We start from the raw sequence: 23,001 nt of genomic DNA, 5'->3' as shown, positions 1-23,001 counted from the left end.
ACGGAAGTACTAAGGAATGACGAGATACGTTTGAAGTTCTCTAACGCTATAGATACAGCAATTAGGAATAGCGCAGTAGGCAGTACAGTTGAAGAGTGATGGACATCTCTAAAAAGGGCCATCACAGAAGTTGGGAAGGAAAACATAGGTACAAAGAAGGTAGCTGTGAAGAAACCATGGATAACAGAAGAAATACTTCAGTTGATTGATGAAAGTAGGAAGTACAAACATGTTCCGGGAAAATCAGGAATACAGAAATACAAGTCGCTGAGGAATGAAATAAATAGGAAGTGCACGGAAGCTAAGACGAAATGGCTGCAGGAAAAATGTGAAGACATCGAAAAAGATATGATTGTCGGAAGGACAGACTCAGCATACAGGAAAGCCAAAACAACCTTTGGTGACATTAAAAGCAACGGTGGTAACATTGAGAGTGCAACGGGAATTCCACTGTTAAATGCAGAGGAGAGAGCAAATAGGTGGAAAGAATACATTGAAAGCCTCTATGAGGGTGAAGATTTGTCTGATGTGATAGAAGAAGAAACAGGAGTCGATTTAGAAGAGATAGGGGATCCAGTATTAGAATCGGAATTTAAAAGAGCTTTGAAGGACTTACGGTCAAATAAGGCAGAAGGGATAGACAACATTCCATCAGAATTTCTAAAATCATTTGGGGAAGTGGCAACAAAACGACTATTCACGTTGGTGTGCAGAATATATGAGTCTGGCGACATACCATCTGACTTTCGGAAAAGCATCATCCACACAATTCCGAAGACGGCAAGAGCTGACAAGTGCGAGAATTATCGCACAATCAGCTTAACAGCTCATGCATCGAAGCTGCTTACAAGAATAATATACAGAAGAATGGAAAAGAAAAATGAGAATGCGCTAGGTGACGATCAGTTTGGCTTTAGGAAAAGTAAAGGGATGAGAGGCAATTCTGACGTTACGGCTAATAATGGAAGCAAGGCTAAAGAAAAATCAAGACACTTTCATAGGATTTGTCGACCTGGAAAAAGCGTTCGACAATATAAAATGGTGCAAGCTGTTCGAGATTCTGGAAAAAGTAGGGGTAAGCTATAGGGAGAGACGGGTCATATACAATATGTACAACAAACAAGAGGGAATAATAAGAGTGGACGATCAAGAACGAAGTGTTCGTATTAAGAAGGGTGTAAGACAAGGCTGTAGCCTTTCGCCCCTACTCTTCAATCTGTACATCGAGGAAGCAATGATTGAAATAAAAGAAAGGTTCAGCCGTGGAATAAAATACAAGGTGAAAAGATATCAATGATACGATTCGCTGATGACATTGCTATCCTGAGTGAAAGTGAAGAAGAATTAAATGATCTGCTGAACGGAATGAACAGTTTAATGAGTACACAGTATGGTTTGAGAGTAAATCGGAGAAAGACGAAGGTAATGAGAAGTAGTAGAAATGAGAACAGCGAGAAACTTAACATCAGGATTGATGGTCACTAAGTCAATGAAGTTAAGGATTTCTGATACCTAGGCAGTAAAATAACCAATGACGGACGGAGCAAGGAGGACATCAAAAGCAGACTCGCTATGGCAAAAAAGGCATTTCTGGCCAAGAGAAGTCTACTAATATCAAATACCGGCCTTAATTTGAGGAAGAAATTTCTGAGGATGTACGTCTGGAGTACAGCATTGTATGGTAGTGAAACATGGACTGTGGGAAAACCGGAACAGAAGAGAATCGAAGCATTTGAGATGTGGTGCTATAGACGAATGTTGAAAATTAGGTGGACTGATAAGGTAAGGAATGAGGAGGTTCTACGCAGAATCGGAGAGGAAAGGAATATGTGGAAAACACTGATAAGGAGAAGGGACAGGACGATAGGACATCTGCTAAGACATGAGGGAATGACTTCCATGGTACTAGAGGGAGCTGTAGAGGGCAAAAACTGTAGAGGAAGACAGAGATTGGAATACGTCAAGCAAATAATTGAGGACGTAGGTTGCATGTGCTACTCTGAGATGAAGAGGTTAGCACAGGAAAGGAATTCGTGGCGGGCCGCATCAAACCAGTCAGTAGACTGATGACAAAAAAAAAAAAACTGTTCTTTCTACTGCTCGCACATGATCATCATGTTCGTAATTCATTCGCATTTTACTCGAACTGGCTTGAATTAAGTAGCAACTGAGCTAAGGTACTGGCACTATTTGATTTTGACGGGAACACGCGATGAAAAACCGTAATTTATGACATGGTGCTAAGGCCGCTAAGCAGACAAAATATTTTAAATTAGGCACATACAAAGCTTATTACAACCTACTAAATTCTTCACATGCACGTATCTGTCCTAACATGACTTTCAACAAGATCGATTATTTTGCAATAACTGTGCAGCCAACACCACGTTGGAAGTCAAAACAGAACACATGAACTCACCTTAGTCGATCGGTCTTGGAACATAATCAAAACTTCGCCCGACACGCACGCAAATCCCACACTGAATTACCTCAAGGACGTCCTTTTCTCATTTATTCGTGCACCGAAATCCAGTTCGGAAGTCGAAAACCAATCGGTCTTATATTTACTCACACTCTCGGTTTTATTACAAAATTAAACTTCACATTCATTTTCCATATGAGCCTAACTGAGGATGCATGTGGTCAAGCCTCCTTGCAAAACTGCACACGTGGCAGTGTGTAGACAATGACCAGCAGACCAGAAATTAAAAAAGATTAGCAAATTTTTTCACACGCCAGTTTACTTTAGTTGGTTGTCTCTGAGCACTATGGGACTTAACATCTGAGGTCATCAGTCTCCTAGAACTTAGAACTACTTAAACCTAACCAACCTAAGAGCATCACACACATCCATGCCCGAGACAAGATTCGAATCTGCGACCGCAGCGGTAGCGCGGTTCCAGGCTGAAGCGCCTAGAACCGCTCGGCCAATGCGGCCGGCCTTACTTTAGCATCTCACACAATTCACACGCAAAATGCCTAAGAAGAAAATGTACTATGATCTCTGCTAAGTTTTGTTGTGCAGTGGCGACAACATGGTTGTATCGAACACAATGGGTGAGGTCCATGTTACAAAGAAAATTCGTTTAACATTGGATAAACTAATGTACGTTAATCGTTAAGGGCAATATATTTGATGACAGAATTCATATAAAACAAAACGTGGTGAAGGCATATCAAGATTGACTTTGTACCACGGATTTTGTTGTGCTCGATGCTCTCGACAAATTACCAAACGACTAACCATTGAATTTATCTGCAAAATTACTATAAAAGGTGGTCACTATATAACCCTGACAAAAATTTTTTTAAAATGGTACGGATCAGTAATCTTAAGAACACCCTACATACTCTTCAACTTTTGCAAACAGCACGACGGAGTCCATCACAGCTTCCGCCCACCCTTTTGTCAGACCAGAACCCAATGCCGAAAAATGGCGAGCACCCGTAACGGTCACTCTTCTCTACCATGAGGGGGGAATAGGAGGGGGATCCTACCAACCGCCAAAGACTACTGCTACAGGTACCTCTTTCTCAGTTACTCGCAAGTGTCAGAATTGCACCAAAGTCTAAGTAAAGCATGCATCTCTGTCCTACACCTGTTTTGCAGACGAACCCACAATACTCATTCTGTAATTTGTAGAAACAAAGTAAGGATGAGGGAAAGAAAGTACATAATGAAATAATTAAATAAATGAACACAGTGGCGTCCATCCTTTTTCCAAAGGATCTGTACCATACTACACTTAAAAAATATGTAATGCGTCATACAAAATTAGTGTCACAGTGTACAATGCGACAAAGCAATGACACGGAACCACTAGTTCCGTCTCATAGTGTTTTTGAAAGGTTATAATTCTTCAGATCACGAACTCTGCTTGCTACCGAGTAATTTGGGACTTTTATTTGGTACCCATAATGTAGTAACAATTTCTAAATGGTTACATGCATTACTGATATTTTTGTTTAGGAATTTAGACCCGAGGTACTTGAATCGTATAGTCGACAACAAACTTCACATGTTTAGAAGCTCAAATTTTGTTTGTGTTCTGGACGGTTTTCGGCTTGGCCACATGTGTATTTTGAAGTAGAGTACAAAAGCAAAACAGTAATAATTCGTCACTCTAATAATAAACTGAGTAAAGTCTGATTAAATAAATACAGGATTTTAACACAAACCTGAGAGGCAATTTCTCCATTCTTGCAATCTAAAACTTTCTTACATCACGTCTCAGCTTCAACAGTAACATCTATTTGTATAATGCTTTTTACCTTTGGAAAACCACAGATTTAAATTACTTCCACCAAAGTATTCTTAACAAACATACAATAATTACTACTAATTCGGTACGTACATACAAGTTTCGTTCAAAGACGAGAATTCCACCACACACCACCTGTCGGCAGTAGTGGGTTACTCTTGTAACTGATAGCGTGATGTACGTTCTGGTACATTCGATGTGTGATGGCGTGGTGTAATAATAACGTTGTATTTGTTGAATTTATTGTATCTGTAGAATAGTTATTTTACTCTGAGCTACATGTGTGGGATTATCCATGTCGACCAGAAATCGGACATTTTCTAAAAATTAAGCAATGAAGATGAACAACAAAATGTATATGACATTTATTCGCAATTGTGGAGTCCTCCTGAAAATAGCTGCAACAGTTATGAAGGTATTACCTACTAGTTACACATGAAAATATCTTTGACGCTAGCAGCCAGCAGTCTGCTTAACAAACTTTCTTTTTTTGTCTCATTAGTTCGCTACTCTTAGTTCCATTTGTTCAGGGTGGACGTCCCATGACACCCGTCCAAGTTCATCGTTGATCCATTTACTCAGTTTTGGACCGATTCAGACTTCAATATGCCACACTGTCTACGACGCCATGGCTCGCAACTTTATTTGGATTCCCGCCAGAGGGGTTCAAGGCGACGAGCGTAAAGAACGTTAGTACTACGATCGTCATTTTGCCCGTCGAGGCTATTCATGCTTATATTTAACAAAAAAAAAAAAAATCGTTCAAATGGCTCTGAGCACTATGGGACTTAACAGCTACGGTCATCAGTCCCCTAGAACTTAGAACTACTTAAACCTAACTATCCTAAGGACATCACACAACACCCAGCCATCACGATATTTAACAATGTCTGAAGAAACACATATTGCCGACGATCTTTCAGCTGCAGTAAATTTGTGAAGTTTATTATAAATTGAGGGAACTTTTCGAAATTAGCTGCATTATGTGCGAGGGTATTACCTAGTGGCGACATGAAAATTTGTGTCGGACCAGAGCTCGAACCCGGATTTCCTGCTTGACGCAAGAAGTTGTGTTAACCACTTCGGCTGTCTGATTGTGATCGATCAAGATTTGAGTCTTAGTTCTGCACAAATTTTCATGTGTCACCAATAGGTAATATATTCACAGTCGTATATAGTGCAGGTAATGTCAGAACGATTCCACAACTGCGAATAAATTTAGAATCACTGTGTAAGATCTTCACCACTGTCTGTTTCTTCAGACATTGTTAAAAATAAAAACAAAAAATATGTTGTATAATCAGTTATTACAGATTTTTTGCGAGGGAAGTTACTTCAAATTTGCGCTGTTCAGTTTTGTACTGGAATGCATTTACATTTAAACTCAGTATTGTTCTTAATTTAGTTTATGGCAGGCTCTTTAAAAGCGGATTAATGGAGCACAGTTCCCCAAGAAAGGGAATAAACCTTTAATTTCTGTGTTATTAATTGGGCAATAAAGTTAGACACCCTGTCGCATCGTTTAGGTACATAGGGGGAAGACTTGAATCGAAATCAAATACTACGAAATAGTGAAATCGTTAATGAGTATTCTGAGTGAATGCAAGTGTTAGATTTGGAAAGCGCACTGCATCTGTCAAGGAAACTGCGTCCTGCACGTTGGAAAGTCATATTCTAGAGTACTGTTACATCGAATACGGACTTTAGCAAAGTATGCTTGACGGCAGACGCATGCTGCATCGGAACAGACCAGTATAGCCCGCACGAACGTGTAACCGCGATACTCGGGGTACTTGAATGGAAATGTTTATAAGACAGGAGACTTCGATCTGTCTTAGCTCTGCTGCCAAAATTTACCGAACTGGAATTCGAGGTACGCTGTGCCAGAGTTCTGTTGCCTTTCTCGTATATCTCGCGTAGTGGTCATGAGATAGAGATTGGGGCGCGCACTGGGACACACAGGACTTGCTCGTCCACTGAGATGACAAAAGTTATGGGATAGCGATATGCACATATACAGACGTCGGCAGTACCCTGCACACAAGTATAAAAGAGCAGTGCATTGGTGAAGCTGTCATTTTAATTCAGATGATTCGTGTAAAGATTTTCCGACGTGATGTTGGTCGTACGACGGGAATTAACAAGCTTTGGATGCGGAATGGGAGCGGGAGCTAGACGCATGGAACATGCGATTTTGTAAGGGAATTTAATGTTACCGTATACTTATATGGAATGACCTCCAGCCATCTAGAACGAAATTAGAATTATATATTAATACTATCAACTGCTAACGGGCATTGATATATATCAACGGGGACAGGTGAAAATATGTGCCTCAACCGGGACTCGAACCGGGGATCTCCTGCTTACGTGGCAAACGCTCTATCCATCTGAGCCAGCGAGGGCACAGAGGTAGTGGGACTGCAGGGACTATCTCGCGCACGCATCCCGCGAGACCCACATTCTCACCTTGTATGTCCACACACTACATTCGTAGTGTCCCTGCCCATTACACTCATTACTCGTGGAACACATTGTTGCCAAATACCGTAAGAGTTCGGGTAATATGTGTGCAGTATTGATAGAACTATATACTTATATGAGTACGGTGTCTGTTATTTCTGACATGTTCTGGCAATACTGGCCATGACCTTCTTCCTCTGTGCGGATGCACACGTATTACCCGAACTCTTACGGGATTTGGTAAGAACGTCTTCCACGAGTAATGAGTGTATTGGGTAGGGACACTACGAATGTAGTGTGTGGACATAAAAGGTGAAAATTTGGGTCTCGCGGGATGCGTGCGCGAGAAAGTCCCTGCAGTCGCACTATCCTCTGTGCCCTCTCTGGTGCAGATTGATAGAGCGTCTGCCATGTAAGCAGGAGATCCCGCGTTCGAGTCCCGGTCGAGGCACAGATTTTCACCTGACCCCGTTGGTATATATCAACGCCCGTCGGCAGCTGAAGATATTAATATATAATTCTAATTTCTTTCAATGTTAGGAGGTCCACAGTGTCCCGAGTGTGCCGAGAATGCCGAATTTGAGGCATTATCGCTCACCACGGACAACGTAGTGGCCGACGTCCTTCACTTAGCGACCGAGAGCAGCGGCGTTTGCGTAGAGATGTCATTGGTAACAGGCAAGTAACACCGCGTGAAATAACCGTAGAAATCAATATGGAACGTACGATGAACGTATCCGTTAGGACAGTGCGGCTAAATATGGCGTTAATGGGCTGTGGCAGGAAACGACCGACGCAAGTGCCTTTACTAACAGTACGACATCGCCTGCAGCGCCTGTCCGGGGCTCGCGACCATATCCGTTGGACCGTAGACCACTGAAAACAGTGGCCTGGTCATATGAGTCCCAATTTCAGTTTATAAGAGCTGACGGTGGCGTTCGAGAATGGCCCAGACCTCAGGTAGCTACGGACCCAAGTTGTCAGCAAGGCACTGTGCAAGATGGTGGTGGCTCCATAATGGTGTGGGCTGTGTTTACATGGAATGGACTGGGCCCTCTGGTCCAAATAAATCGATCATTGACTGGAAGTGGCTATGTTTAGCTACTTGGAGGAAATTTTGTGGGAATGTTTATGCATGACAATGCGTCATGTCATGGGGGCACAGAACTTCAAGATTAGTTCCAAAAACATTGCGGACAATTCGCGAGAATGATTTAGCCACCGATATCGCCCGATGTGCATGGTTCACTTATGGCACATAATCGAGAGGTCAGTTCGTGCACAAAATCCTGCATCGGCAACACTTTTCGCAATTAAGGTCGGCTACAGAGCCAGTATGGCTCAATATTTCTGTTGGTGACTTCCAGTGACTTTTTAGGTCCATGCCACGTTGAATTGCCGCACTACGCAGGGCAAAAGGAGGTCCGACGCGATATTATGAGATGTTCCACAACTTTATTCACCTCAGTGTATATCTTAACATGCAGTGCGTTGTGTTGCCGGACCGGGAGTTGAGTGACAAGGATCGATTCCGATCGGAGTATTAGCGACCGGGCACTGGTACACAGGCCAGCGTGAGTGTGGTCTATAGGCAGTTTTCCAGGCTCTTTCAGGCAATTATTGGGATGTTCGCCATTTTTCAACTCAGAAAATATAGTGCACAAACAGTCAAAGTTCAATTACACACACAACCCAGTGAACAAGCTTAAGAAATGGTCCAAATGTCTCTGAGCACTATGAGACTTAACATGTCATCAGTCCCCAAGAACTTAGAACTACTTAAACCTAACTAACCTAACGACATCACACACATCCATGCCCGAGGCAGGATTCGAACCTGCGACCTTAGCGGTCGCGCGGTTCCAGACTGAAGCGCATGCAAACCGTTCAGCCACACCGGCAGGCGAACAAGCTTCACATACAGATAGCGCTAAGGTTACCTCTAACGCTGCGCCATCAGGAAGAACATCCAACCACAAAGTTTCTATAAATAAAGTGTACCAAATCCTGAAAAAGTGGACCTCATATTAGATGGGGTAAACGCTAGGGTAGAGAAGAAGGAAAAGAAGAGGACTGTGGCATATGAACAGTACTTTTTAGCATTGCCCCAAACATTAATAGAGTACGTTGAAAAGTAGCTAATGCTGACGCGGTGTAGTCTTCGACATCCAGTGTACTGACTTTCAAAGTATACTGGTGTAAAAACAGATGTGTCGACTAGAGAACGTCCGACACATTGAAAACCGTTGAATGTTCTTGAATCGCCATGCATGGGACAGCATGCGTACTTAATATGTTGCAGAACGCCATCCATAAAAACGGGATTTTCCTGGGCTCATAACTCGGGGTCTGTTGATGGAAAGGTGTGATCCAGTAATTTGGATAGCTCTTGGGCTAAGGACCATTTGTATATCCAACAGAAGAATTGTCTTAGTGTCACTATTCTACAGTACAGCCTCAAAATGAATATTACACACTTACTCCTGCTTAGACAAATCTACATCTACATCGATACTCCGTGATACGCCCAGCTTAGCCCGCAGGACAGGACAGGTAGTTTAAATTGTGGAAAGGGGCCGAAATAAGGGGCTTACAGTTACACTAGAACATACAACTTAATTATTTGATCAAACATTACAAGAGCCCCCCAGCCAAAAAAAAAAAAATTAACACACAGCTTTAATCTTTGGGACAATCACTTTAATTTAAAAACGGATGAAAGCCAATAACTTAAAACGCAAGCATAATCAGATATTTAAAAGGCAAGCCTTATCTTACATCAGTTCTTTATTTAGGCTGAAGGCCCACAGAATCTGAGATTTTCCGAGCAAACAATTTGAATTCAAAATCGGCTGAAAGCCCAAGACTTAAGGCTCAATAAAATTAATTTCTTTTTTTTAAAAAAAAACGAAGGCCTTACGTAAAACAGTTCTTAATTAGGCAGAACGCAACCGAAACTGAAATTTAAAAGGGAAAGCCTTATCTTAAAGCAGTTAGGCTGAAGGCCCAAAGAATCAGACACTTCAAGAGCAAACAAGTTAAATTCAAATCGGCTGAAAGCCTAACACCTAAAACTCCATAACATTTATTTCTTTAAAAATATAAATAGCATTATCTGAAATAGTTCTTTGAACTAGGCTGAAGGCCTTAAGAGCAGCCGGCCGGAGTGGCCGAGCGGTTACAGGCGCTACAGTCTGGAACCGCACGACCGCTACGGTCGCAGGTTCGATTCCTGCCTCGGGCATGGATGTGTGTGATGTCCTTAGGTTAATTAGGTTTAAGTAGTTCTAAGTTCTAGGGGACTTATGACCACAGCAGTTGAGTCCCATAGTGCTCAGAGCCATTTGAACCATTTGAACTTTAAGAGCAAAACAACTCAAACTGAAAATCGGCTGAAGGCCCAACACTTAAAATTCAACAACATTAAAATCTTTAAAATGCCAAAGGTCTTACGTGAAACAGTTCAATTAGGCTGAAGGCCTAAACCATCTGCAACCTTAAGGGCAAAACAGCCTTAGTCTAAAAGTCGGCTAGAAGCTTTACAAGTACAAACAAGAAGGACAGACAAGAAAAGGCAGCACACACAAGTGCGCTCAAAAGTTCCGAGGTTCGGCCTGGAATTCAAACACTAACGCTCGTTTAGGTGAGACATGCAGACGGCCCAACCATTGTCAATCCGACAACCCAACCTACAGAAAGTCAACGGACCAAACGACAGGACGTCCCAACAGCCCACAACGAAATTCAAACGACACAATGTGAACAGTTGGGACTGGCTGGTAGATTGAGTAAAGACTTCACTTCCGTATCCGGCATCGGTGAACCACGGGCCTCGTAGCGATGGGAACAGCCCCTCACACTCCGACCTCGCGTGGACCCGGCCAGCGGTGCCGGCCAGACATGCACCACGGAGACGTCCTCGCTGCTCCACGCCAACCTATCAACTGCCCAGTCCCGGAAATGGTGAATGGACCAAATATACGTCGGCCGATGAGACGACCAACCAACAGTCGTCCCGCTCCAGTCTCCCTTCGTCGGACAGTTCATGTGTGTCGCCAGCGGTCGGCGAGCACTGGCTGTCGGCGCCTCACTGGCTCTCCGTCCCCGACTTCACTGCTGCTGCGTCCCGACTGCGCTGCTGGTCCGTCTCCAAACTGACTGCCGGACACACGACGACCCGGAAATACTATCGGTCGCTTCAGAGATGGTACGACACTGCACTTATCGATACATGCTGCTGCTGCCACTCACTGGCAAGTAAGGCTGGAAGTTAGTGACGACAGTAAATGGAATAAGAAAACGAAGCGGCAGTACCGTAATACAAGATGACAAACAATAAATGGGATAAACGTATCAGTCCGCAATCCACCTTATGGCGCATGGTGAAGTGTACCCCACACCACTGCTATTCGTTGACGTTCCTGTTCCACTCGCAAACAGAGCGAGGGGAATACGACCTATCTATGCTTCCGTATGAGCCCTGATTTCTCGTATCTTATATTCGTAGTCCGTACGCGCAATGTATGTTGGAGGCAACAGTATCGTTCTACAGTCAGCTTCAAATGCCTGTTCTCTAAATTTTCTCAATAGTGTTCCCCGAAAAGAACATCGTCTTTCCTCCGTGGATTCCCGTTTGAGTTCCCGAAGCGTCTCCGTAACACTTCAGTGTTTTTCAAACCTACTGGTAACAAATCTGTCAGCCCGCCTCTGAATTGCTTCGATGCCTTCCTTTAATCCTACCTGATGCGGATTCCAAACATTTGAGCACTATTCAAGAATAGGTCGCGCTAGCGTCCTATAAGCGATCTCCTTTACAGATGAACCACATTTTCCTAGAATTCTCCCAATAAACCTAAGTCGATCATTCGCCTTTGCTACCACAGTTGTCACGTGCTCGTTCCATTTCATATAGCTTTGGGAGTGAAACTAGACCGGACCCTAACGTACAGCTCACACCTCGAAGACACAAAGCAAAAACTAAAATCCGGCAATGCTATCCTTTCAAAACTGGCTGGAACAACATGGGGATGTGGAGCGAGCACTTTGAGAACTTCAGCACTAGCCCTTGTCTACAGTGTAGCTGAATACTGTTCACCAGTCTGGAGGAGAAGTGCACACGTATCTAAAGTGGATGTCCAGCTGAGGGAGACAATGCGAATAATCTCGGGAACACTCAGGGCCACCCCCTGTGCATGGCTTCCTGTACTAGCGAACATAGAGCCTCCAGAAATCAGGCGATCACAGCTAGCCCTAAAAACCTACAGGAAAATTATAGACAACCCGGACCTCCCTATCCACCAAGATCTGACACCGACAAACAGGCTTAAATCCAGATCACCCTTTTGGAAAATCGGTGAAGAACTACAAGCCTTTGAGCCGAGAACGGCCTGGAACGAAGTATGGTCGGCAAGTGAATTTAAGAACAAAAATTTAGTACACGATCCGAACAAGAAGATTGATGGCTTCAACCTACCAAGAAGAGTGTGGACAGCTCTAAACCGGGTCAGAACGAGTGTTTGGAGATGTAAACACCTGATGAACAAGTGGGGCCTGGCAGACAGCGCTGTATGTGAGTGCGGAGAAATACAGACAATGGACCATCTACTCGTGTGCAAAGTGCATGGCTATGGTGGTGAACTCATGGACATACATAGACTCAGTGACTCAGCCATAGAATGGCTCAAAAACATATCTAATATAGTGTAGAATTATATTGTTTTCTTTTTTAGTATATAGTGATAAGAATATTGTAAATTATGCCTCTGTGATGCCGAACGAGTAAATAAAAGCAGCGCTCCGCCCAGATATTTAAACAGTGTCACTTTGTCAAGCAGGACGCTCCTAATGCTTTATCCGAACATTACGGGTTTGTTTTTCCTGATCATCCGCAGATCAGTAGGTTATTTTGCATTTTATGTCGTTGAATGTGGAAGGAAGCATTATTTCATGGGCGGTTCATCGGAAAACCCCACAGGAAGGGGTCCTTTACCATATATTCACCGGGGTTCCAAGATGGCTATGCTCAGCAAATGGCTGAAATATTGACTATGTATTCTTAAGATCCGATCTCTAACTGCCTTGAAATTTTTTTGATATCTTTATCCACTTTCAAAATACAGAAGTTCAGTTCTTCCCTGCTTCTACACGTAAGATCCGGTGTGAGGAGAGAACGCCGTTTACAAAGTGACGTAGCACCGAGAAATATGCCAGCGTTATCGTCTTGCAACCCCCATGTAGTAGTACTGAAGCACATGCAAAGTTTTTTTGCACGTAACATCCGGTCTGAGATACAAATTTAGTTTTACGTTACTTCAGTTTCACGTCAGTAAACTATCTAACCTTTACTCACCAATACAGTTATTTTCATATGAGTTATACAGCCTGCTGCAGCAGAGAAAAGGAGGGGAGAGGCGGAAAAATGCTGCTATTGTAGCTCGAAAAAATACGTTCATGTTTACTTAAAATACTGACTATAAAGTTGTGTACTTGCTGCTTCATTCTACCATTCTCAGTACCTTTTAAAAAGTTTCCCCAAAAATTTTGGCATGCGAACATATTCGCGCTTTTTTAGACTGAGAGAGAAGAGGACGGGGGCAATGGCAAGACGACTAAACGATGGTAGATAATGGTTACAATATAGAAGGAGGCAATGGCAGAGTGAAAGAAAGAGAGGGAGACAGTGACAGTGGAGCATAGTTGACAGTGACAGAAATTAGTGAAGAAGACAGGGCCAGGGTGGGAAGAGGAACAAAGACAGAAAGTAAGTGGAAGCGGGTTGAGAGCCAGTGATAATGAGAGACAGACTATATTACAGTCACAACAAGAAAGGGAGAGATAGTGACGCTGAGAAGAGATAGCAGCAGTAGGAATGAAGGAATGGCGTATTAGCAATAAGAGAGGACAAGAGAGAAAGAGGTAGGAGACTGTAGCAATGGAACAGAACGAAGCGGACCATGGCTGTGACGCAGGAGACAATTACGGAGAGACGCAGAGAGATAATGACAGTGACTTTGGGGTGAGTGAGTGAGAAACGACAACTGGGAGTGCATGGGAATGAACGACTTACAGAGATGTACTAATGGGTGTGACTGAGTTACGGTTAGGGGAGCGTATGGAAATCTGAGGTGAGAAGCATTTTAAAAAAAAGTGTTCATATGTTCGCATGCCAAAATTTTGAAAGGTGCTGAGGAAGGTGGAATGGAACAGCTGGTATCCCACTTTTCAGTCAGAGTCTTTTAAATAAACAGGAACATATTCGAATTGTTTTGCTTGCTCCGATACGAGTATTTTTCCGTTGGTTTAATCGCTTGGTTATATTCATTTATTACTTCATTTTGGAATCGCATTCTATAAGTCATCGTACAATTCCATACAACAGCGAGATATAGCTTAGAAAATGTGGCACGATGCATGCCATCTTAGCTCAGGGAAACAGCTTAATAAGCGGCAGTGCCTGTGGCAACCTGCGACGTTTAATTTTCCCTTTGCAGGCCTTGAGAGTTACCTAACTGGTTAATCACATTGATTGCCTGCGGAACTTTCACAGAATTGAATTGCAATTTGGAGCTTGCTCGTTTGTGGCGGAATTCGGTTACTTTCGGCTGTAATCTCGTAACAGGGCAATGGGTGACAATCAGAATGTTTCCCCGAGCACGTACTGAAGTAACGCTCCTGCTAAGAGTTAGTAAACATTTGAAACTCTGTGACGAATAATTATGGTTCCCCATTAACGTTCACGAAATATACTATCCAACATGCCAAATTATTTCGTCATCCTGTCAATGATTACGAGCATCCACTCACGTTAATATACAGTCTGTAGCGTAAATATTACTCATTGGTTCTCCTTAACAATAAACTCCGTAGTTCAGACTATTACTTGTATGACTAGCAACATTAAACAAACATTCGAAACACTGACACACAAAGTTTACTGTCGATTCCGTAGCGCGCAGTCATATTTTAGCTCGTAGTGTAAGTATTGCTCACATTAAGCAGCGTTACATCATAATGGATCCAACATCATACCATATGAAAAGACCCAAAAGTCTTCCCTCGCAAACGTAGGTTTTCTTTGCGCGAGGAAGAAGTTTCATGAAACCACGAGAAAGCAAGTTTATTATCCCTGAGCTGTTATTAAGCAGTACCATTAATTAGGTATCTAGGCCACATGTTTCTGATGCTGCCGTCCAACCGGAAAGTAATCGTAGAGGAAATAATGAGTAAACAAACAAATAGATAAAATGAATATAGCCATATTAAGATTTATGGAGAATTAATAAACAACTTTTGGGGGTGTCGATGAAATTTTAATTTTATGAGAGACGGTAAAGTTCTTGGAAGAGCAGTTGAACGTAATAGATAGAATCTTGAAAAAAGTTTATAATATGAACGTCAACAAAAGTAAAACATCGCCAATGGAATGGAATAGAATTAAATGAGGCTATGCGCATTGGATTAGATAAGGAATGGGTATGTAAAACTGGTACATACTTACACTTTTAAACATTGCTGTTAGTCAGCAACCGTATGCTAGTTTGAACATAGGATTATAATGTCAACATAGTTGATAGGTACATTGACCTAGGTTTCGACATTTACTAGGGGTGTCTTCATCAGGATGAAATTTTGATAAATCCCATAAAATAATACATAGAAAATTAGGTATGACAAAAACACATTAACCCAGATGATAGTTTTCCTGACGGTCAAAGGTTACTTGCGTAAAATTACACTGCTGAAAAGCAGTTTTCAGAATTTAGAGCAGATATGCTCAAGTCAAAAGTGCAATAATACGTCCTAGCCTTCGCCACGTGTGCCCCTCTGGGAACAACATCAGACTGATCGGCTCAGTGGCTTACATCGCTGCCACGAGGACAATATGAGTTGTGCCGCCTATCAGGCGCAGAGTGCTGACAGTGATATGTGCCCATTTGAAACATTATAACAGAAATAATTGAAAAAAAAATAGTTAATTTTAAAAACAAAATATAAAGAAAGAGAGCTTAACGTCCTTTTCAAAACACACAGTAGTCAAACAAGTTAAGTATAACAGAAATTACTATTATGTAAAGGACAGAATGAGGCAGCAAAATTTTTACAAACAGCTGTACAATCCAGAAAAAATTTGCATGGTGGTAAATTTAGCAGCACATATCTCTGAGATTCGATGAAAATGTTCCTAAACCAGAAGCAGGGAAAATACACTCCTGGAAATGGAAAAAAGAACACATTGACACCGGTGTGTCAGACCCACCATACTTGCTCCGGACACTGCGAGAGGGCTGTACAAGCAATGATCACACTCACGGCACAGCGGACACACCAGGAACCGCGGTGTTGGCCGTCGAATGGCGCTAGCTGCGCAGCATTTGTGCACCGCCGCCGTCAGTGTCAGCCAGTTTGCCGTGGCATACGGAGCTCCATCGCAGTCTTTAACACTGGTAGCATGCCGCGACAGCGTGGACGTGAACCGTATGTGCAGTTGACGGACTTTGAGCGAGGGCGTATAGTGGGCATGCGGGAGGCCGGGTGGACGTACCGCCGAATTGCTCAACACGTGAGGCGTGAGGTCTCCACAGTACATCGATGTTGTCGCCAGTGGTCGGCGGAAGGTGCACGTGCCCGTCGACCTGGGACCGGACCGCAGCGACGAACGGATGCACGCCAAGACCGTAGGATCCTACGCAGTGCCGTAGGGGACCGCACCGCCACTTCCCAGCAAATTAGGGACACTGTTGCTTCTGGGGTATCGGCGAGGACCATTCGCAACCGTCTCCATGAAGCTGGGCTACGGTCCTGCACACCGTTAGGCCGTCTTCCGCTCACGCCCCAACATCGTGCAGCCCGCCTCCAGTGGTGTCGCGACAGGCGTGAATGGAGGGACGAATGGAGACGTGTCGTCTTCAGCGATGAGAGTCGCTTCTGCCTTGGTGCCAATGATGGTCGTATGCGTGTTTGGCGCCGTGCAGGTGAGCGCCACAATCAGGACTGCATACGACCGAGGCACACAGGGCCAACACCCGGCATCATGGTGTGGGGAGCGATCTCCTACACTGGCCGTACACCACTGGTGATCGTCGAGGGGACACTGAATAGTGCACGGTACATCCAAACCGTCATCGAACCCATCGTTCTACCATTCCTAGACCGGCAAGGGAACTTGCTGTTGCAACAGGACAATGCACGTCCGCATGTATCCCGTGCCACCCAACGTGCTCTAGAAGGTGTAAGTCAACTACCCTGGCCAGCAAGATCTCCGGATCTGTCCCCCATTGAGCATGTTTGGGACTGGATGAAGCGTCGTCTCACGCGGTCTGCACGTCCAGCACGAACGCTGGTCCAACTGAGGCGCCAGGTGGAAATGGCATGGCAAGCCGTTCCACAGGACTACATCCAGCATCTCTACGATCGTCTCCATGGGAGAATAGCAGCCTGCATTGCTGCGAAAGGTGGATATACACTGTACTAGTGCCGACATTGTGCATGCTCTGTTGCCTGTGTCTATGTGCCTGTGGTTCTGTCAGTGTGATCATGTGATGTATCTGACCCCAGGAATGTGTCAATAAAGTTTCCCCTTCCTGGGACAATGAATTCACGGTGTTCTTATTTCAATTTCCAGGAGTGTATACTAAAAATGTAGAATAGTATATACATTTCGCTATATGGGCAGGAAAATAAATGACGATGGTGTAAGTAGAGAGGATATAAAACGTAGACTGGCAAATGTGAGAAAAGTGTTTCTAGAAAAAAGGAATTCGTTAACACCGAATACAAATATAAATATTAGAAAGTACTAAACAATATGACAAAAAACGCTTCTAGGGTTCATTTCAAGAACTGAACCAATATTTAACTTTCCACTGTGGCTACAGTCACTTTGAGCGTAATAGTATCAACACTGAAATGACAAGAGACACAGGATACCTTCTGATATCATGCCTGACTTACTTTTGCCCGGAATATTGCAGCAACTCGACGTGGCATAAACTCACCCCAAGTCGCTGGAAGTGTCCTGCAGAGAGAATTGTTGTCTCTACAGTCGTCCATCATTGTGAAAGTGTTGTTGGTGCACGAACTGGCCTCTCGTTTACATGCCATAAATGTTCGATGGGAGTAATGTCGGGCAATCTGGGTGGCCAAATCATTCGCTCTAATTTTTCAAAATCTGCAGCAGCTCGACGTGGCATGAACTCACCAAGTATCTGGAAGTCTCCTCCGGCAAAAAGTATTGAGCCTTGTAGTGGCAACCTCTGCCACCGAATGTAACAGCAACACCAAATGTAGCGGGAAGAGGTAAAAGGCACCATATTAAGACTCGTATGAGCTTTCCAAACAATTTATTGTTTCCAACTACACTGCTGGCCACCGTAAATGCAACACCAAGAAAGACAAGAGGTAGCACAACAAGATTTATTTTGTAGATAACATGTTGACCAAGTATCAAATGATTACGTTTACAGACGTCTGTGACATGTGGTTCCTGCCAGAATCAGTAGCCAGAGTAGCCGCCATTGTTGGAGATCACCACTGCCACACGTCTCGGCATTGAGTCAAAGAGACGTTGGATGTGTTCCTGGGGTACAGCAGCCCAAGCAGCTTCCACACGTTGCCAAAGATCATCTGGTGTGGCAGCTGTGGATGTAATCTGGGTCACTCGTTGAGCAACCATGGACCACATGTTTTCTATCGGCGAAAGATCCGGAGAGCGAGCCGGCCAGGGAAGCAATTCAATCTGGTTACTGACGAAGAACCTTTGGACAATGCGTGCCACGTGTGGTCGCGCATTATCCTGTTGAAATATGGCTGTGGCCGAGCCCTGAAGGTAAGGAAGGACAACTGGCTCCAGCACCTCGGATATGTAGCGCCGGCTATTTAAAGTACCGGCAATGCGTACTAGAGGCGTGCGAGAGTAATATCCAGTACCGCCCCATACCATAATACCCTGTGCAAGACCAGTGTGGCGGTGCATAATGCAGCTGTCCAGCATCCTCTCTCCACGGTGTCTCCACACTCGAATCTGACCATCGTGGTGCTGCAGATAGAAGCGTGCCTCGTCAGTAAAGACAACGTCATTTCATTCTGCCGTCCACATCCGTCTGTCATCACACCATTGGCGACGGAGACGTCTGTCGTTCTGCGTCAATGGTAGACGAAGCAATGGACGTCTTGCGGACAGACCACTCCGCTGTAAACGGCGTCGAATGGTACACGCAGACACTGGATGATGCGTTACAGACGCAATATGCTGTGCTATGGTTCGGGATGTCACTGAGCGATCCGTCACTGCCATGCGCACAATTTGCCTATCAGCACGTGCAGTGGTGCACCGAGGTGAATGCGATCGACCACATCTGTCCGTCGTACCCTCCTGTATCCAACGGTCACATATCCGCTTTACAGTTGTTTGGTTTCGTCCAACACGACTAGCGATTTCTCTGTATGATAATCCACAATCTCGGTAAGCCACTATCCTTCATCTGTCGAACTCGGATACTTGATCAAACGATGTTCGCTGTTGTCTACGAGGCATAACTGATCGTCTTGTGAAACAACCACAAGGTAAACACACCTGCCGAACGTACACTCGTCGAAATCGCCAAGCCTTAAATGGCGCTATGAGGTGGCGCCACAGGCGCGCGTGATGTGCGTCTGCGCTGAAATTCTAATCAGTTGCATATCTCATCGCTGCAAACCCATGGTGTAAATTTCACTTGATTCGGATGCTTCTTTCAGGGTGTTGCATTTACGGTGGCCAGCAGTGTACATTGCCGCAATCCCCTCAGCCCCGCAACGCCGAGGACACCACTTCACTGTCTGTGAAATGGCTTGGCATGGAATGGCTGCGTCAGTGACTCATGCAACGCCCTGTTGTGTGTCGCCTTGTACTGCATCGACGTCAGGATGCACCGACTGTCCACACAGCAGTCTTCGCCCCTGCCACCTCAGCGCCGCTCGCCAGGAGCTGCTGCACGCTTCTTTGCCGTCGTGGTTCAAATCGCGGGTGGCAACAAGCGGCCATCATCCGGCGTCTGAATCTGCGGCCCTCACCCTGGATGTCTCCGATGCATGTTGTGAGCCCAGACGACTGCCAGCAGTAGCGAGCCGTGGAGTGGCCCGTCTTTGGCTGGCTACAGACCCTGAGTGGGCCTCAGAAGGCCGAACCAGCGACCGGCCGTGCTTGAACACTGGTGCCCCATCAGTTGCTGGTGTGACACGACCTGAAGTCCAGGAGAGCTGTCACACTTGATGAAGTCCCATACTCCATGACAGAGCATAGGGGAACAATACGGGAGACCCGCACCACTGTACTAGGCGAGGTCCTAGTGGGGGTAGTTTGCCATTGCCTTCCTCTGACCATAATGGGGATGAACGATGATGATGAAGACGACACAACACCACCCAGTCATCGCGGGGCAGGTGAAAAATCCCTGATCCCGCCAGGAATCGAACCCAGGACCCTGTGCTCAGGAAGAGAGTATGCTACCGCAAGACCATGAGCAGCGATCTCACACTTGAATGCCTTGTTAGAAAACTGGCACCTGTTTATAAGCAGCTGTGCACCTCTCTTTTTCTAACGCACCACTCGGAGTGACGTACTCACAACACCTAGGTTGGGCCAGTGAGCCCCTTCTGCCTGTAACTTGCGCCATGCAAACCGCAGCATTTACTCTTTCCGGTGGTTTGATGGCCCTGTGGCCTCCGTTCTACTTCGCAACTGCTGGTCGGCATAACTTACTGTCAACAGGCCAGCGCCTGACTGTAGCTTGTGTGCTCAGAAATGTTGCACCAAATCTAACTTTCCTATCTTAAACTGTGGTGCCGCTACATCCTTGTTGTCTCTACAGTCGTCCATAATTGCGAAAGTGTTGTCGGTGCATGAACTGACCTCTCGAGTATATGCCATAATTGTTCGATGGGAGTAATGTTGGGCAATCTGGGTTGCCAAATCATTCGCTCTAATTGTCCAAAACCTTCTTTAAACTAATCATGCCAGTTGATGCCGGTGACGTGGCATTTTTATTCAGGAACATAAGTCCACGAATGGCTGAAAATGATCTCCAGCTATCTGAACACAGACATTTCCAGTCAGTGATCGGTTCATTTGGACCAGAGGACCCAGCCCGTTCCATGTAAACACAGCCCATACCATTATGGAGCCACTACCATCTTTCACAGTACCTTGTTGACAACTTGGGTCCTTAGCTACCCGAGATCTGAGCCATTCTGGGACGCTACTGTCGGCTCTTACAAACTGATATAAGGACTCATCTGACCAGGCCACGCTTTTCCAGTCGTCTTTGGTGCAACCGATATTGTCACGGGAACGGGAGAGGCGCTGCAGGCGATGCCGTGTTTTCAGCAAAGGCACTTGCGTCAGTCGTCTGCTGCCATAGCCCATTAACCGTCGGTTTACTATCTTTTTGGTCAAAAAATCGATGTTTCAAAACTGTGTTGTTCTATCCGTAAATGTTTTTAGAATACACCCCTGAAACGGTTTTTCCAAAAACGGAACGGAAATGTTTGTTATTCGCGGTTGAACAAAAAAATGCACCTGCCTGAAATCGGCCTTTTTCACACACCAGGGTTTTTCTTTCGGAGGACGAGTAACCGGTGCTTGAGAGGGAAAACACAAAATTCAAATGAAAGTTTGAACGCGTGTGTTTGGAAGTTAGCACCCAAGCATTTGCATTCTGATGCGGAGACTGAAGATATTGCGCCTTTCCTGGCAGTGAGCAGCTTCAACGTAGGGTATTCAGCAATTCTGAAGGCCATGACAACGATGGACGTCACCCTGGGACTCTATTCGACGCAGTTCGCCAAGCATTCGGACGACCACCGGATTCGAGCAGCCGAAAACCGCTTGTCACCGGCCGTACGAGCGACTCTGGAGCAGCGCAGGATGGCCCAGATCGAGCAGAATGCCCTCTATAAGGTAGAGGAAGGACTAGTTTATGGACCCGGAATAGCAAATGGAACGTAAGTTGCATAATATTGCATTTATATGTAGTCAAAACTTCAAATGCGTTTTTCTCGAAACGATTTTTTTTTTACGCGGTATGGTAACTTCAAATTTACTGAACCGATTGGCATGATTCTTTGTTTCCGACGAAGGTAACTAAATTGTCTAGGAGTTGTAACACTTTTATTTCGATCCATCAACCATAAATATTTTCACTTGGCCGACGAAGTCGAAAAATCGATGAAAAAAAACCCTACATTTTTCAAATGGCCGCCATTTTGTTTGTGATGGTCCAAATAACTTAAGCGAGGTACAGCTCCTAAAGAATCTTACATACTTCGCTAACGTCAGCTCAGTTTTGATTTCAGACGAGCCGGCTGACCTGTGACATACCGCGCGTGGAGGTCTACATCGAAATTTCGTAATTTTGTTTCGTTCCGACGGCACTTCCGCCTTTGCTCGTCGACATTTCTGGTCGAAAAAATTCCAGTTTGTAGAGGAAATATCAATAAATACTTTGACCAAATTTGACATTGGTATCTATAACACATCTCGAGAAACAAATTCTCGAAGAGTGTGCTTTTTTCGGGCCAAAGATAGTAAATCTACGCTTAACGCCAAATTTCGCCCCACTATCCTAACGGATACGTTCGTCGTACGTCCCACATTGATTTCTACTGTTAGTTCACACAGTGTTGCTTGTCTGTAAGTACTTACAACTCTACACAAACTGCCGCTCTCGATCGTTAAGTGAAGGCCGACGCCCACTGCGTTGTCCGTGGTGAGAGGCACTGCCCGAAATTTTGTATTCTCGGCACACTCTTGACACTGTGGCTCTTGGAATAATGAAATGCCTAACGATTTGCGGAATGGAACGTCCCATCCGTCTAGCTCCAAGTCTGTTAGTTCCCGTCTCGCAGCCCATCATCACATCGAAAACCACACGAATCACCTGAGAACAAATGACAGCTCCACCATTGCACTGCCCTTCTAAATGTTAAGCACGCGCCATCTGTATACGTGCACATCGCTATCCCATGACTTCTGTCAGCTGAGTGTATTAAGATCAAAGATCGAATTAACTACTGTTATCAACAAATGTCAGGGGTTTTTGGATACCACGCTATAACTGCTGAACGGAGTGCCACCTCGTAAATACTTAGGTATTTTTCTAGAAATGAAAACATCTTCAGTCTTTTCTAGTGATATTTTTGGGGTACTAATGTATCAGAAGATTTCGGTGTGTGGGTCCTGTGTGAAACATCTGATCTTCCACTACTTCTCGGTGGATTGGTGACTAGATGTACCCTTGTT

At 44.6% G+C, this 23,001-nt stretch overlaps 1 protein-coding gene across 1 annotated transcript in view; it reads left to right on the top strand.

The window, feature by feature from the left end:
- The first annotated feature begins 15,170 nt into the window (after nt 1-15,170).
- The window catches only part of LOC126252209 (uncharacterized), a 150,766-nt gene continuing 142,935 nt past the window's right edge, over nt 15,171-23,001 (top strand). The window contains exon 1 of the mRNA XM_049953080.1: nt 15,171-15,197. Coding sequence (XP_049809037.1) covers nt 15,171-15,197 — 27 coding nt within the window. The remainder of the gene's footprint in view (nt 15,198-23,001) is intronic.

The sequence above is a fragment of the Schistocerca nitens genome, chromosome 4 (assembly GCF_023898315.1).
Source record: "Schistocerca nitens isolate TAMUIC-IGC-003100 chromosome 4, iqSchNite1.1, whole genome shotgun sequence".
NCBI lineage: Eukaryota > Metazoa > Arthropoda > Insecta > Orthoptera > Acrididae > Schistocerca > Schistocerca nitens.
This window is presented reverse-complemented; position numbering and strand designations above follow the sequence as displayed.